Genomic DNA, 15171 nt, shown 5'->3' with positions numbered 1-15171 from the left:
TATATAAAATAATGTACCTATATTTGATCTGGGACACTCCTGAGTGTTACATGCTTTTCGCAGTGCTGGTTTTGTTCCTGTGGGACATTCCTGGCTTATTTCTTGATTCACACTCACGCACGAAACTTCTCGTGACTGTACACCGGTATTACAGGATCTAGAGCACTACATACACAAATATGTCATAGAGAAACAGTTAACATTAGCCCAGTATCCAAGTGCCCATATTTCCCACACATACTTGTATAATAGTATATGATCAACCCCAGCATTAAGAAATGATACGTTACAATTCCAAAATGAATATCACAGGACTTAACAAATGATTATGTAACATGACGTTATTAAGCTAAAACTAAAACCAAAAATGTGTAACACAGCTTAAGAGGAAGTGTTGAACGACTTGTACATGCAGAAAAAAAAAAAGAATATGTGTTAAAACCAAATATCTTTGTTAAATAAAATCTGTTATTAGATAGGCTAGTTTTAAAGGTGGAACAATGCATTCTAATTTAAATTCTATAAGTAAAAACATAAGAAAGGTATATTTAAATAGTTCTATCGATGGCCAGGTTTATTTTTAGTTTTATTCTGTGTGCATAGATCGGAAGTTATTATTATTTACCTAATATTATAATATAACATTAAAACAAATGCAACCCAAATTAATAGAATTAACTACATAGCAAAAGCAAATAGTTTTTTTTATGAACAAACACTTCTTTCTTCTCGATACTTCCGTAAACTTCAGAGCTACTTGCAGTAGCCGACTCTAATTTTGAGCTTGTGAACCAGAATGGAGACTGTTAGCCAACAGATCAACAGCCAGCTTTTAGCCTGCTCTAATTGAATAGTGAAATTTGACCATCACTTTTACAACGTACACACTATTTCAAAAAGAAAATGAGTTTGCGGTAACATCAGACAAAATTCATAGATCGGCTTTAGTCAGAATAAACACTAGGCTACACCCAGCCCTTGACTGAGCACAATATTTATTAAATATTATGAGAATAAGCATTTTAATATGCTCTCAAAGATAATGCCTTGTATCTCATCACTATATTGATAAAAATGTTTTGTAACGTATCTAAACTAATTTCAAGTTAAAATGTTTCACATTAGCTTTTATCATATAACTAAACAATGTACTACACCTGATGGAACTGACAGTGATAATATGCTACATAAGCTAGCGTAATGTTAGAAAAATATAGCTTTAATAAAGCTATAACCACATTTTGTTAATAACAAACAAACACATTCAGCAGATCGAAATCATAAAAACAAGCTCTGATGAACTTTCAGAAATTCAACGTAAAATAGCCAGGTTTTTTCTGAGTTACAAATGTGAAATTCATATTAAAGGAGATGAAGTGACCACGCATGGCTTAGTAGTCAGCGTGTTGAACTGAGAGTCATACAGTCTGAGATTGAAAATATAATGTCGTTAGACATACTCTACACTTTTAGCGAGGAGCATATTGTAAACGTGACACTATATTGAAACATTTAGTGTAGATCACCAAGCAAAAGCAATACAAATGTATATAGTAAAATCTGTCATGAAGCTGCAATGCACATTTATAATGTAAACAAAGAAACAGACAGAAGAGCACTTACCTCCGTCCATGAAGTTCTGTACCATTCTGGGCTACACGCCTTCTGGTTGCATGTTTCTGTAGTCTTAGGTTTTTTCTTTCTGTGACAGTTTATGTCTAGGGCAGAATACCACTGCCCTCTGGTGAAAGTCATACAGATCACCTCTCTTCTCCTTTCGCCTGGACCACACGTCTCGGAACACTTTTACAGTGTTAGAAATCACAAAATGAGCTTTCGAGATTTTTTTATTATAATACTAGCATATGTGGGTAGACGTATTTCAATGAGAGTGTGATATTTTTAACTCCTTCATGAATGAAAGGTTATAATTGCGAAGACAAGCAAATGTAACACTGCGTGAGTTTATAAAAACATTGAAAAATCAACAGTGAATTGTTTTAATGTACTCCATTATTAGATTAAACAATAGAACTAATCATCCCTTTCAAACATTGTATAAATTACTGAAGTTTGTTAAATTATTATAATGTTAAACAACGTGTTGATAAAGCAATCTTTGAGGAAGCTATTCCTACATCTTAAAAAACTTGCACAGGGATAAAATGTGTAATTTTTATTCAATTTACAAAATTAATGGACACAACACAAAATTTTATGATGATACGGTTGCCATGTAGGTATAATTATCTAAATTGTACAAAATACAAATATTTTATTCCCAAGTTAAAACGAAGCTGATATTGAGTGTATATGTTAAAAATATATGTAGGTTTAGACACCTGTGGTGGTCACATCACAGATAGCTTATTGTGTAGACTTGTACTTAACTACACACAAATAAATACTTTCCAATACTCGTTTCCATTTTTATACCCAAGTATTTCTACAGAAATAGTCAATTATTTAAAGAAATTCTGGTTTTGCATAACGATAACTACAAATGAATAAAAATAATTGATTTTGCTTTATACGAACAAACGTATGAATTCTATGCTGGCTGTTATTCATGATAGGAGCGTTTTTCCCCTTCTTTTCAGCACACAAGATCTACTAATCTACCGGGGGTGCTTATTGGTGTGTATAATTAAAAATTAGAGGAAACTGACCTTAAAAATGTTGATTAGCATCACATTCTACCTCACCTGACTCCAGGAGCCAGTGAACCACTGACCATCACACCCTTTCGTGGTAGGACAAGGACGGGTTTCCTTTGGCCTCGTTGATGTATCACATGTTCCTTTTATGCTGTCGTTGGCGGTTCCTTGTAAACAGAGGACTTTTCTACTCTGTACACCAGCTCCACATTCTTCTGAACACTAAGAGACATTCGGCGATGTTAAAATCATTGATCATAATGTCAACTAAATAACTGTGAGGTAAACATAGATGAATTATCACATAATGTACAAGAAACATTTCAATGCACAAATAAAAGTGACGATGTGTAGTATAAGGAGGGTATAGTTGTGTGATGCACAATAAAATGTGGTACAAACAAATGTTTTCAAAAGTGAGGCAACCTGAATTTCAGAAGTGACCTAACTGGTAAGCAAAAGGTACAACCCCTGCTTTTGCTATTACGCTTACGATGATTTTCACAGTAAGTCCTGTTGTCGAAGAAAACGTATTTTGAAAACTTTCCTATGGAATTGCACATTTTATAATTAGCTTATTTTGCAGCAAGAAAGATACCTCATGGAAGTCAAGAGTAAGTACCAAAACATTTAATTTTACTCTGCTTTGTTACTATTAATATTTTCAGAAATTCTCCAGGAATCCATTTTTAACTAGCAGTTTGGTTATGAGGATTCAAATACTGAAATCAAGGAAAACAATTTTGTTTTAGAATCAATAGATTTTCAAAATTACAAGTTTATATTACTTTTACTTTCACTAGTTGAACAAATGTTTATCTCTTCTTAAAAAAATACAACTAATGTACCTTACTTTTTTCGGGTAAACATGGAAACATCATAGGCCTATCGCAATACGAACGAATTTTTATTTAAATCATCTGCCCCCCCCAGACTTAGAACGCTAGAATCCGAGTTTCGATACCCGTGGCGGGCAGAGCAGAACACAGATAGCCTGTGTTATATTGCTTTGTGCTTAACTTCAAACAATCAATCATCGAAACATATTGCCTGTAAAAACCTTTTTTTGTTAGATGTCCCACACACGGCTAAGCATAAAATCGTAGAACTGAACATATTGTCAATGAAATTCCTTTTGTTACATGTCCTACATACTATAGCTAAACATTACGTTTTAGACCTGAACAATGCAAACCTGTTTATTACATGTCTACACAATATAGCGAACACTTACTTAAACATATTGTCATTGAAAAGGTTTTCGAATTAACTATCTTAATGACTCCAAATGAGTATTATAGGATTGCAAAATGGACCATACGTAGGCCATTAAAATATATTTATATCATTATTTTAAAACTAGAAATGGTATTTATATAACTTGTGGTAGGCAACTTTACTGTAATGGGGCAACACATTATAATACTGACTCAATATCACATCTGTTATAATGTAACAATTTAATTTAAGATCTCCTGACATGCGTGGATATATTCAGATGTGTAGAATAGATATTTTACAGGTGAGTTCAATGCCTAGTAAACATAATTCAGCCCATACTCTCTCTTAACGATTGATCACATATTAGAAGGGCCCGGCATGGCAAAGCGTGTTGAGGCGTGTGACTCGTAATCTGAAGGTCGCGGGTTCACATCCCCGCGCGCCAACATGCTCGCCCTTTCAGCCGTGGGGGCGTTATTATGTGCGATCAATCCCACTATTCGTTGGTAAAAGAGTAGCCCAAGAGTTGGCGGTAGGTGGTGATGACTAGCTGCCTTCCCTCTTGTCTTACACTGCTAAATTAGGGACGGCTAGCACAGATAGCCGAGTAGCTTTGTGCGAAATTCAAAAAACAAACAAAAACAAATTAAATTTCCTACATTTTCTAAAATTTCCAAACTTGTAAAAGGTGCAGCACTAATCCCATTGGTGGTGCTCTATCCTTTGTGGTTACATTGAATGCAGTAAAATAACTGTTAACAAATATTATTTATGGTACTTTTTCATAATCATGACAATAGTACGTTTTATTTGTGTTTGATGCGCTTTAAGCCTGATAAAATATTTTGACCTATTGTTCACAAGATTGTAATACTGCTAAATATTGTTGTGATTGCGCACCGTCAACACTTTCCTACTTTTCTTAAACTTCTAGCAGTCTTGATACTTTTTCCAAAACTTGTCTGTTAGAATATTCGCATTGATTTCTTGTGTTTTAATATATTTTTAATAATTTCTTTCTGGCTAATACAAGAATATAAAATGCATTAGAAATAAAATAAAGTACAATTTAAACATTGGTATGACAATTCACCAGTGATCAATTTCTTGACCTCTGTTCACTTAAATTCCGGTTGCTTATTCCTTTATTCAATGGTTACATTTGACCATTGATGGCTTTTGTTGATCGATATAACGCATTTATAAACATGATAGAAATATATTGTGTCAAACCGACATGACTATAAAGGACTATCTTCACTTGCGGAGTATTAAACGTTTGAAAACTTATGGTCGACTATCCAAACATTACCAGTTGTAAGTAACTGATATTTGTATAAATTTTATGACTGTGGACACGTTAAAGGTATAGACTGAGAAATGCTCCATCATTACAACGAAGATGGATTGTGGAAGACTAGAAATATATTAAACTTCTCTTACTACTTTAAGCTTAATGTTAAGTGTTTTTTTTATAACAAGCAAAGACATGTAAGTATATAAAAATCTAAAAACATTGCTTCTAAAGGACTAATTTGAACATGAATATTATATAATAAAACTATCTCAGCTTTGACGCACATTAATGAAGACACTACATTGAATGATTGATAAACAACTACTATAATTCAGTGCATCTGAGCAGTTATACGTACTATGAATGATTGAAGAGCAAAAAAAAGGAAATCATCGCAACCAGAGAACTCAAAAGTAGAGAGAGATTAGAGAAATATTTTTTTTTCTAATAACGACCATATCAATTGTTATAGATTGACTTTTTTTTATTTTGAGTTTCATAAATTTATTGGCAAATAAAAGCTAGAACCGCTGTGTACAATAACAAGCATATAATTACAATGCAACAATAATGCAAACAGATTTGATTTTTTGTACGAAAATATTTTTCCACTAAATCCACAGTATTAAAGAAAATTACTTTTCTTTTAATTTAATGCACTATTGTATATAAGCGAGATAAAGTTTTCAAAATGTCAAAATAAAAGCTGTTTAAAAGGTGCTTGAACTTTTCAACAAGCACATTAAATTTCAAACGCAGATCAACCATAAAATTTGAGATTCTCAACATAAAGCAACACTGAAATCTTACCTCAGAGTATCGTATTAAAATCGTTGTACATTATATGTTGTAAAAAATTAGAAACTTATTAGTTATATCCTTGTGTATTCCACACAGTGTATTAGTATTTTTAATGCGAAACAAACTTAACTGATGAAAACAAAGTAAAAGGGGAGGGATAACGACAGCCTACCGATTCTGTCCAAGGTGAGAAAAACCAGGCGTTGTCACAGGGTCCCATATCACACATTTCTTCATTGTCTGGTTTACTGTCGGTACATTTAGTCTCAGGGACTTCGGTTGCACTATCTTGTGTAACACAACGAACTTGTCTTTCCCTCATGCCCTTTCCACAATGAGTAGAACACTAACACAGACAAAAGTTGTGTGTTTATGAGGATAAGAGCTCTGTTTCAATACAGTATAGAACACGCTAAAATAATTATTTGGACTATTGTAAAATAATAATAAATATTGTAATATAAGATATCTTCAGTACGTTTAGCTCAATGTATTTCCTAAGAATAAATAAAGGCTACATATTTGCTCCTGTTAACCGTACTCTGAAAGAACTAACTTATTAAAAATGAAAAGTAATATTAAATGTTAGGTTTCTGTTAGAAGTTGATAATTTTGTTTTGCTTTGGCGCACAAAAGAATGATTTTGCTTTTTAGGTGCATCTAAACTATTTGTTATCGTTTAATAAAAAATCTAATAAAATTGACACAGTGGTATAACTGAATATTTATTGTGTATTTTGACTTCATATCCATTTCATTTCATTCAATATTCATTTGATGTTATTTACATTTATTTTTTTTCAATATAAATGTAACTTTTAAAAGAATGTGGCTGACTATATGCTAATAAAACTATCACATTCATCATGTTATGCTGTGACCACCTCTATAGATGTATACTCTTAAGTTAGGAATTGTTCTGATAACAAAAAACTATCAGTATAGTCGACTATATATTTTTCATACTTCTCCCCAGTCTGCTGTTTTCCAATGAAAACATGTCTGTACTCTGCACATCTGCTTGGAAAGGGGTTTTTCTAAATCAAAGCAGGCTCTTTCAGTCACTTTCATTATCACCCTTGGTGAGACTCTTTGTTTGCAAGTAACATCACGGGTTTGAGTACCATCTCCACAGGTAGTGCTGCATGGACCCCATTTTCCTGTATACCAGCTACAAAAAATGATTTCACTGAATGAATACTGTTAAGAGAAAAAGTGTAATTTTCATGCTAGCAGGTATTTTTCTTGTATATATTCAATAAGGCTAGACAGGAATATCATATAGTCAAGCATAAAATACAGTAAAAACATGTTATAATCATTATATCTTAGAAATAAACAAAATGAAAAGGCTTAAGGATCGCAAGAATGTCACAGTTAAAACCGATCTTAGTAAAATTGTTCACCACATAAGTAGAACCATGTAAGACATTAACACTAGCTAAAAGAGATGACGAGATTTGACACCTGTAACCCAACTCTAGATTGTTCTGAAGTTAAACTGAAAAAATATTTTCGATAATTGTTTATTTATTTATTTATTTATTAAAGAAGGGCTGACATATAATTGAAAAGATATTAAAGAGTATATAATAAACGTAAATATAATTATATGTATGTATAGATAGATAAAAAAATACAAAATAAAACCATTATTATAATTAAGATTATATAGTTAAACGTAGGTTACAGAATTAAGATTTAATAATCAGGCGATCAGAAGGAAACTAATCATAGTATCCATAAAATAACCACTTTAATTACAATGTAACTAAACCATTCTATACTAATGGATGATAAGAATGCCTTTAAACCACAGTTCATTAACAATTTTGATCAGAATCAATACAAAAATAATTCAATTATTAAAATGCAACTAAATCCAAACCACTGACACTCTGGGTTCAAAATCAGTACAAATAGAATTCAACTTAACACCTAGTTTGTGACCAAAATTAAAGAACAAATGAATACCAAATAAAATGTACTCTTAAAAACACATTTTACAGTCAAACGAACTTAGTTCTCAATAGCTTTTGGTCATGAAGATTTGGAGCTTAGGTGGTTGTTCCTTACGTGCAAAATATTCCAAGTGTTCATGTTCAACGAATTACCGCAATTAGCCAACTCATAGCGGCAAATGAGCTTCAATAAATCTTCATTAGCTACCTATTTCGACAAAATTCGAGAAACTTACGGAGGAAACCGTATTATAAAGTTAATAAACCAGGGCCACTGCTAAGTTTTGTGAATTTGGCCACGCTCGAAGGCAATTCAGGTTCTACATACCCCAAAAATATAACATTTTTATTCATAATTTAAAAAAATTGATTACTGAAAAGCTTTGTTTAAAAGTTAACACATAGCATGATTCACAGGCTGGGTGTTAAGATTAAATAATGATCAGAATGCAGCTAAATGCTAATTAACGAATACTAACAGCCCTGCGCTTAAATTATCTTATGTAAAAAACAGCTTTACTTAACATGATTCTTAGATTCTAGACGTTATTGTAACTTAAACTTCTATTTCTTAGTTTAAGATCAAAGTCACATTGAGCTAACTTCTGTGTTTAGTGCGGAGAATCAAATCCCGCTTTTTAGCGTTTGAAATCCGTAAACTTATTGCTGTTCCATTGGGTAACATTAAGTTTTCTTTACGTTTGTATATAAATCTAATTGAATATTGGCGTATGATTGTAATTTAATCTCACAACTTACCTCGCTGGACAAGGATGGGTATTGCACTTAAAGGTCTGCAATTTGAGTTTATGGAGCGGGTTACAGTAGTGATTATGAACTACAACTAAGTTGTCTCTTCTTCGACATATAATTAATGTGCTTTGTTTTCCTGGAAAATAATTTACATTTACTATTAGAAATTTAGAGTTTATCATTCACTCAAGATAAAACACGTCTCACAAAATTCGCAGAAAATAATGGATATTCTTATATATTATGAGATAAGTACTTGGAAACATAACATTATTACTTTTGCACACATTTTAAACATAATGAGCACACTAGAGTAGAAAGAGACCGTGAATACACAGACTATTGAAGCGGCAAACCCGTCCAATTATGTATAGAATAGCCATAAGATCTCACATCTTTAACCAAGACTGTGATTATTTTGATAATGTTTAAAAGTAAAACTTTATAAAGTCAGCTCATTTTAAAAGCTTATTTGTTGATTGTTATTCATTTAATAATATCTACTGGTATTTAATTATTGCAACTAATAACAAAACGCACTTAGGCTAAGAAAATATTTTAATTAAAAGAGCTTTCAGTTGTAGAAGAAAAAGATATGGCAAGTTGAGTTAATTTTCAAATCCCTTTAAATTATATATTACCACATTCCATAGTTTTCTAATATATAATTGTATTTCATTTTAATTTGACAAACACTTTCGAAACTGGAACACAAAATTTAAGCTACAGATTCATCTAACGATTTCGAACTGAAGATGATGGAGTTAAGAATCGAGAAAAAAACTTGTAATTGATGATCTGAAGTTATATTTAAATCAACAAACCCTCTCTTTTTGAAACTGGAAATCAGTTTAATTCCAGCTTCTGCTATTGGTTGATTTTTAGTCTTGGTTGTGATAAAACGTGAGACTGAAATATACATTATTTATTTATACATTCTCTTACTTATTAGGCAAATTCATGAGCAAAGATGTTAGACTTACTGGCATAAACCAAGCTATTTCCTAATAATAATAAAGACCTCATTACAGGGTATATAATATTTAAGATTTAAAATTCTGGTGCAAGTAAGGTCAGTGATTTTTCATTTTTATAAAACAAAGTAAAAGAAACTACATATTTTATGAGTCATAACTAAGTTTGGTGTTTATATAAACATAAAACTGAATTACAGTTCTTTGAGGGTGGAATTAAAAGAAATGAAAATTACTACATTGGTGAGAGAGATTAGGAGTAAGTGTATATTTATTTTAACATTTCGTGCATAGTTTTACCTAACTTTGAGCTGTCAAACTAAATACTCAACAGCATCCACCGCCAACTCTTAGGTTGCTCTTTTTTGACTGAATAATGGCGTTTAACCATCACTCTTATAGCGCATCTACAACCTTAAGGTACGGAGTGTAATTTTGCATCATAGTCTGATCACAATAACCATTATACCACATCTGGCTTTGAGGAATGAGGAAGAATAGACAGTTAAATAGTTTAGAATATTTCATTAATAAATTAAAATATTATGCAATGGCTTGTTATTCTAGGTGTTTATTCAAGTTATAAAAAATACCAACAACAAAAAAGAATATTACCATAAATACTTCCTGTTGAAAAAGTCCTTGGTGTCCACTGGAGGGTGTAATTTTATACGTGTTATTCTGACATCAATTTATAACACTATGTGACAAAATTATTTTTTTTTTTTCCTGGACAGAAAGTGTTATTTTCCAATTGCTTATGCTTAAAGTAAATGGAAAAGTCCTATTTTTATCTTCAAACTTTTGCTTTTGTGACCTGGAAGCGTATAACGAAAATATGATGGAAGACTATACTTGAGGGCTGATACGTGAAAGTGATTTACATTACACTCGCAAATCTTGAAAAAATATTCACTTCTAAACATTTTTGTATAACTTGATTCATAAGTTGTTTTATTCAGACCTTAGGTAAATGAAAATGTGCAAATTTGTCCCTTTTTTACATTGGTTTGGTTTGTTTTGGAATTTCGCGCAAACCTACACGAAGGTTATTTGCACTAGCCGTTCCTAATTCAGCAGTGTAAGACTAGAGGTAAGGTAACTAGTCATCACCACCCACCGCCAACTCTTGGGCTACTCTTTTACCAACGAATAGTGGGATTGACTGTCACATTATAACGCCCCCACGGCTGAAAGGGCGAGCATGTTTGGCGCGACCGAGATGCGAACCCGCGACCCTCAGATTACGAGTCGCACGCCTTAACACGCTTGGCCAAAACACATACTATCCAAGAACAAAATTTGTGTTACATAGTGTAATTAGTTTGAACTCCTTTTTTCTCCTGTTCGCAAAATTAAGCCACCGTATATACAACTTTAGCTACATTAAGACAACTAACAAAAACTCTCGTTTAACACGCTATTAATGCAATAAAAAGTCACTTCCTACTCAAATTACATATCGTTTAACCACTACTCTTATTCATTTCTGCAAGTATTTAACGTAGACCTCAGGTCGTGAGAAACGAATTATGCATTTTACTATTACATTCACAAACATATATATTGTAGGATATTATACATTAACAAAAAAACGGTATCAAATGTTCTTAATTGTTGTAAGCGGTTATGTACAATAGTTCTCTTACCTTAACCGTCATTACATGTAGAACTCATTTCTTTAATATGTGCAACATAATAAACTAAGACATGTATAAATGTACATAAATATTAAAGAATTTATCTATTTTATTACCTTTTTAATGTCTATTTTAAAATATCTGTGAATACTAGGACTCGCATAAATATTTCATTTTCAGAAAACGAATGGTTCTAAACCACTTTCATCTGAGCGTCCCGGGTTCAAATCCCCGTCACACCAAACATGCTCGCCCTTTCAGCCGTGAGGGCGTTATAACGTGACGGTCAATCACACCATTCGCTAGTAAAAGAGTAGCCCAAGAGTTGGCAGTGGGTGGTCATGACTAGTTGCCTTCCCTCGAGTCTTGCACTGCTAAATTAGGGACGGCTAGCGCAGATAATCCTCGTGTAGCTTTGCGCAAAATTAAAACAAAACAAAAAACAAACCAGTCTAAACCACTTACCCCCGCCACATGACTCAGAACATTCCGTAAGACCTGATACTTTCCATTCGAAAACGCCTGCATTTTTATTTCCAGTATAACGAATATTCAGACTGTTAGTATTTCCAAATGGAGTTTCTAAGCCTGTCGCAGTACGCTGATACAAGTAAGGATGGGTCATAGAGTCTTCTCTGTTTGCTTGTCGGTTTCGTGTCTTCGGTCTTCTGTTTTCATTATAAGTTCCACGATCGAGGGCCATAATAGATTGGTCCCTTTCCTGTTGAGCTCCATGCATAGAAAAGGAGTCGGGGGTACGCCACGATGGAAATGACGTTGGAGGACTAGAGGAGGCTGATGTAATCGGCCCGAAGTTAGGAGGTGATAACGTTGACCTCTCTTTCAACGGTAACGTATACTCATACTTTATTCCTGGATTATTTGTTTGATACATCACCTAATTAAATTAGTCAACGTTTGTTTATTAAACACAATTTGTACGATAATAACAACAATAAAATAAGTTTAAACAAGATAACTTCTTTTTGACAATTATAAATTCTGGCTAAGAATTAAAATTGGTAAGGAAATAAGATGACAACAGTGAATTATGTAGAAAAGCTACTAAAGATATCTGCTGCCGATCCCTGGAAAAGTAACCGGGGTAGTGGAATCCAACGCCAGAGGCTGACCACTAAATGAGTACATATCTGCATTTTTATATTAAGCTTAATCAACTACAAAACATTTTAGATGGCCAATCTGTCTTTTACATATACAAATGGAAGAAATGTTTTGCCAAAGTGTTGTGTGTTACAAATGTAGTGAAATGGCCAGTCATTGTAGTAAATTACAGAAAATGTTTTTACTTTAACATAATCTTAAGGGTTACGAACATGTAATGATAGAACTAACTTGTACTTATTTACTTAATCACATTTTTTGGAATTTTTGACATACACATTTACAAAGAATGTCAGAATATCCTTACCTTGTTTTGTAAGTCCCACATTCAACTGCATAATTCGGTAACATTTATTTGAGACGTTATGGCTATAATGTTCATTGCATGTTTTGTATCGCATAGTAACATGAGCATTTCCAGTTTGTTTTTCACACTATGTGATAAACAGGCTGTTTGAAAATATGTAAATAAATGTGGTATATCTATTATTTTATTTAATGCTATTTATAGTAAATAGATAATTCTGAAAATATAATATAAATGTTTTGCAGTTCCGCCATTATACGAAGCATGTTTTTGTTTTGGAATTTACCTCTGTTTGAGTTTCATTAAAAAAGACAACACAAACAACAATAACAAAAACAGGATAGATTTATCAGTGGAGAACGCAATTACCCTGATTCATCTTGGCTGAAAAAGTCAAGACTACCACCACTGTGATAAAGAATTAGTTTGATATTTACATTTTAAACAGAAATAGCACCACGAAAACTAAATCCCAAAGTTCAGGAATAGCCATCTCTAATTCACAACTGCTTACACAGCATCGAATGAACTAAACGCGAAAGTTCAGGAGTAGCTACCTCTAATTTACAACTGCTTAAACAGAAGGAGCGAATTTGTCAGCAGCACCAGTCGTCTACTTGGCTGCTATTAACCGAACAGTATAATTGCTATTATATTACTGAAGCACCGAGTGTGCTTAAAGCATATAGCGACTCGAACTATAAAACTTCAGATACGCAAAAGAGAACGCTAATTACTAGGGTACGTGATACGTTGATGAAGTATGAATTTTAAAAATAAAATCTGTGACAAACTAACTTTTGCATTCCTAGGATCAAACTTCGAACCTTTTATTCATTAAGTGAGCTCTACTAGCGGTGGCTAGTGAGACATTTTTAACAACTCAAATTACATCTATAAAAATTAGTAAACTTTGTTACACTTAATTGTACTAAGTTACCACGATGTAGTTGTTTTAATATAGTTGACCCCCAATGGTACAGCAGTATGTCTACGGATCTCCCTGTAGACTCAGGGTTTCGACACGCGTGGGGGGCAGAGTACAGATAATCCTTTGCGTGGCTTTGTGCTTAATTTCAAACAAACATTGTTATGTATTTTTTCATTAGTAGTATTCTTTAAATATTTTACAGTCAAGCTATTCATTATGATTTAATGCTTTATTCAGATATGATTAGATCTCGGTGACATTCAGTAAACTCGATCACTGTTTATGATACAATTTAGTGTTCGATCCCTGCATGAACGCAGAACAGCTACCTTATTGTGGAAATTTATGCTTAATTTCAAGTGAACAAATAAGACATAAATATCAAAATATTTTGTTATTCTAGGCTTCAATGTTTTCACATATTTCAGTATAAGCTAACTTCGACACAACTTGCTCTTCCGATATCTGCTAAACTTAATGACTGCTATTATTTCTCTGTCATAACAAAGCATTTTAACTCAGTACATTTTTAAATATTTTTTACGTGGGTAAATGATAATTCAATATAAGTTAAAAACAATGTATCCGAAATATATACATCTTTATCAAAACAACATAATTTATTTTTCTTTGTTTATTACGTTTTATTATTGTTTAAAATTTGCGTATCAAAGTAAAAGTTACCAATAATATCTGAACGTCTTGATCAATTGGACCCTTTGCAACGATATTTTCCATCTGCTGAGTAATGTGATTCCTTCTGGTGTAAAAGAATGTCGTTCCAGCAGCGTTGTATGATCCAGACCAATTAATCTTCCAGTTTCCATTGATAACATATTCACCACTGTTTATCCTGATGGCTATAACGATGTCATACACACATTATGGTCACTGTAAAATCCTGTGTTTTAACGTCATTTTTATTATATCAACAGTTACTAACACACATTTTCACCATGCTATTAAACCAATCTTTTCTGGTTACAGATTACTTACTTGGTCCAGTAATCCTCTTTTTAATCACAAACTTTGTTTTCTGATTAAAAACCTTCTTTACTACTGTTCTGATCAGGGAATTTAACTCATTTCACCTAAAGTTAGTCGTTTTCCCACTATCTCAGTGATAACATAACAAAATAAGAACTGCTTATAGACAGTATTTCAAAAGATTTATTACCTGTGTTCTTTTGTACTAATACACTCAACGTTTTGGTGATTTTAGCACTGACATTTCAAAATTAATTGACAACAATTCATTATTTCATCAAAGGAAAATGTTATGAAGGAAGAACTTATTGAACAATCTAAACATTTATTGTAATTTCATGTGGCTCATTGAAAAAAATCTGTTTAAGATCAACATAATTATATAAAATAATTCAATATACCGAATTAACCATTTGTAATTGTAAGGAAATTAACTTTAACTACTATTATTATTACTAAGACTAATATATCCCTCACGCTATCTTTCAATGTCATACAGTTTCCATAGTGTTCCTTA

General features: G+C 32.5%; 1 protein-coding gene across 1 annotated transcript in view; it reads right to left on the bottom strand.

Annotated features, from left to right (window-relative positions):
* LOC143248122 (thrombospondin type-1 domain-containing protein 4-like) overlaps positions 1-15171 on the bottom strand; it is a 203382-nt gene that overhangs the window by 4592 nt on the left and 183619 nt on the right. Inside the window, exons 6-13 of the mRNA XM_076496555.1 lie at positions 14352-14527; positions 11770-12202; positions 8697-8826; positions 6943-7147; positions 6149-6322; positions 2706-2879; positions 1624-1803; positions 18-165 (exon numbers count right to left, since the gene is read on the bottom strand). Coding sequence (XP_076352670.1) covers positions 18-165; positions 1624-1803; positions 2706-2879; positions 6149-6322; positions 6943-7147; positions 8697-8826; positions 11770-12202; positions 14352-14527 — 1620 coding nt within the window. The remainder of the gene's footprint in view (positions 1-17; positions 166-1623; positions 1804-2705; positions 2880-6148; positions 6323-6942; positions 7148-8696; positions 8827-11769; positions 12203-14351; positions 14528-15171) is intronic.

This window comes from Tachypleus tridentatus, chromosome 4 (assembly GCF_004210375.1).
Source record: "Tachypleus tridentatus isolate NWPU-2018 chromosome 4, ASM421037v1, whole genome shotgun sequence".
Classification (NCBI taxonomy): Eukaryota; Metazoa; Arthropoda; class Merostomata; order Xiphosura; family Limulidae; genus Tachypleus; species Tachypleus tridentatus.
The sequence above is the reverse complement of the archived record's forward strand: the minus strand, read 5'-3'. Positions and strand labels throughout refer to the sequence as shown.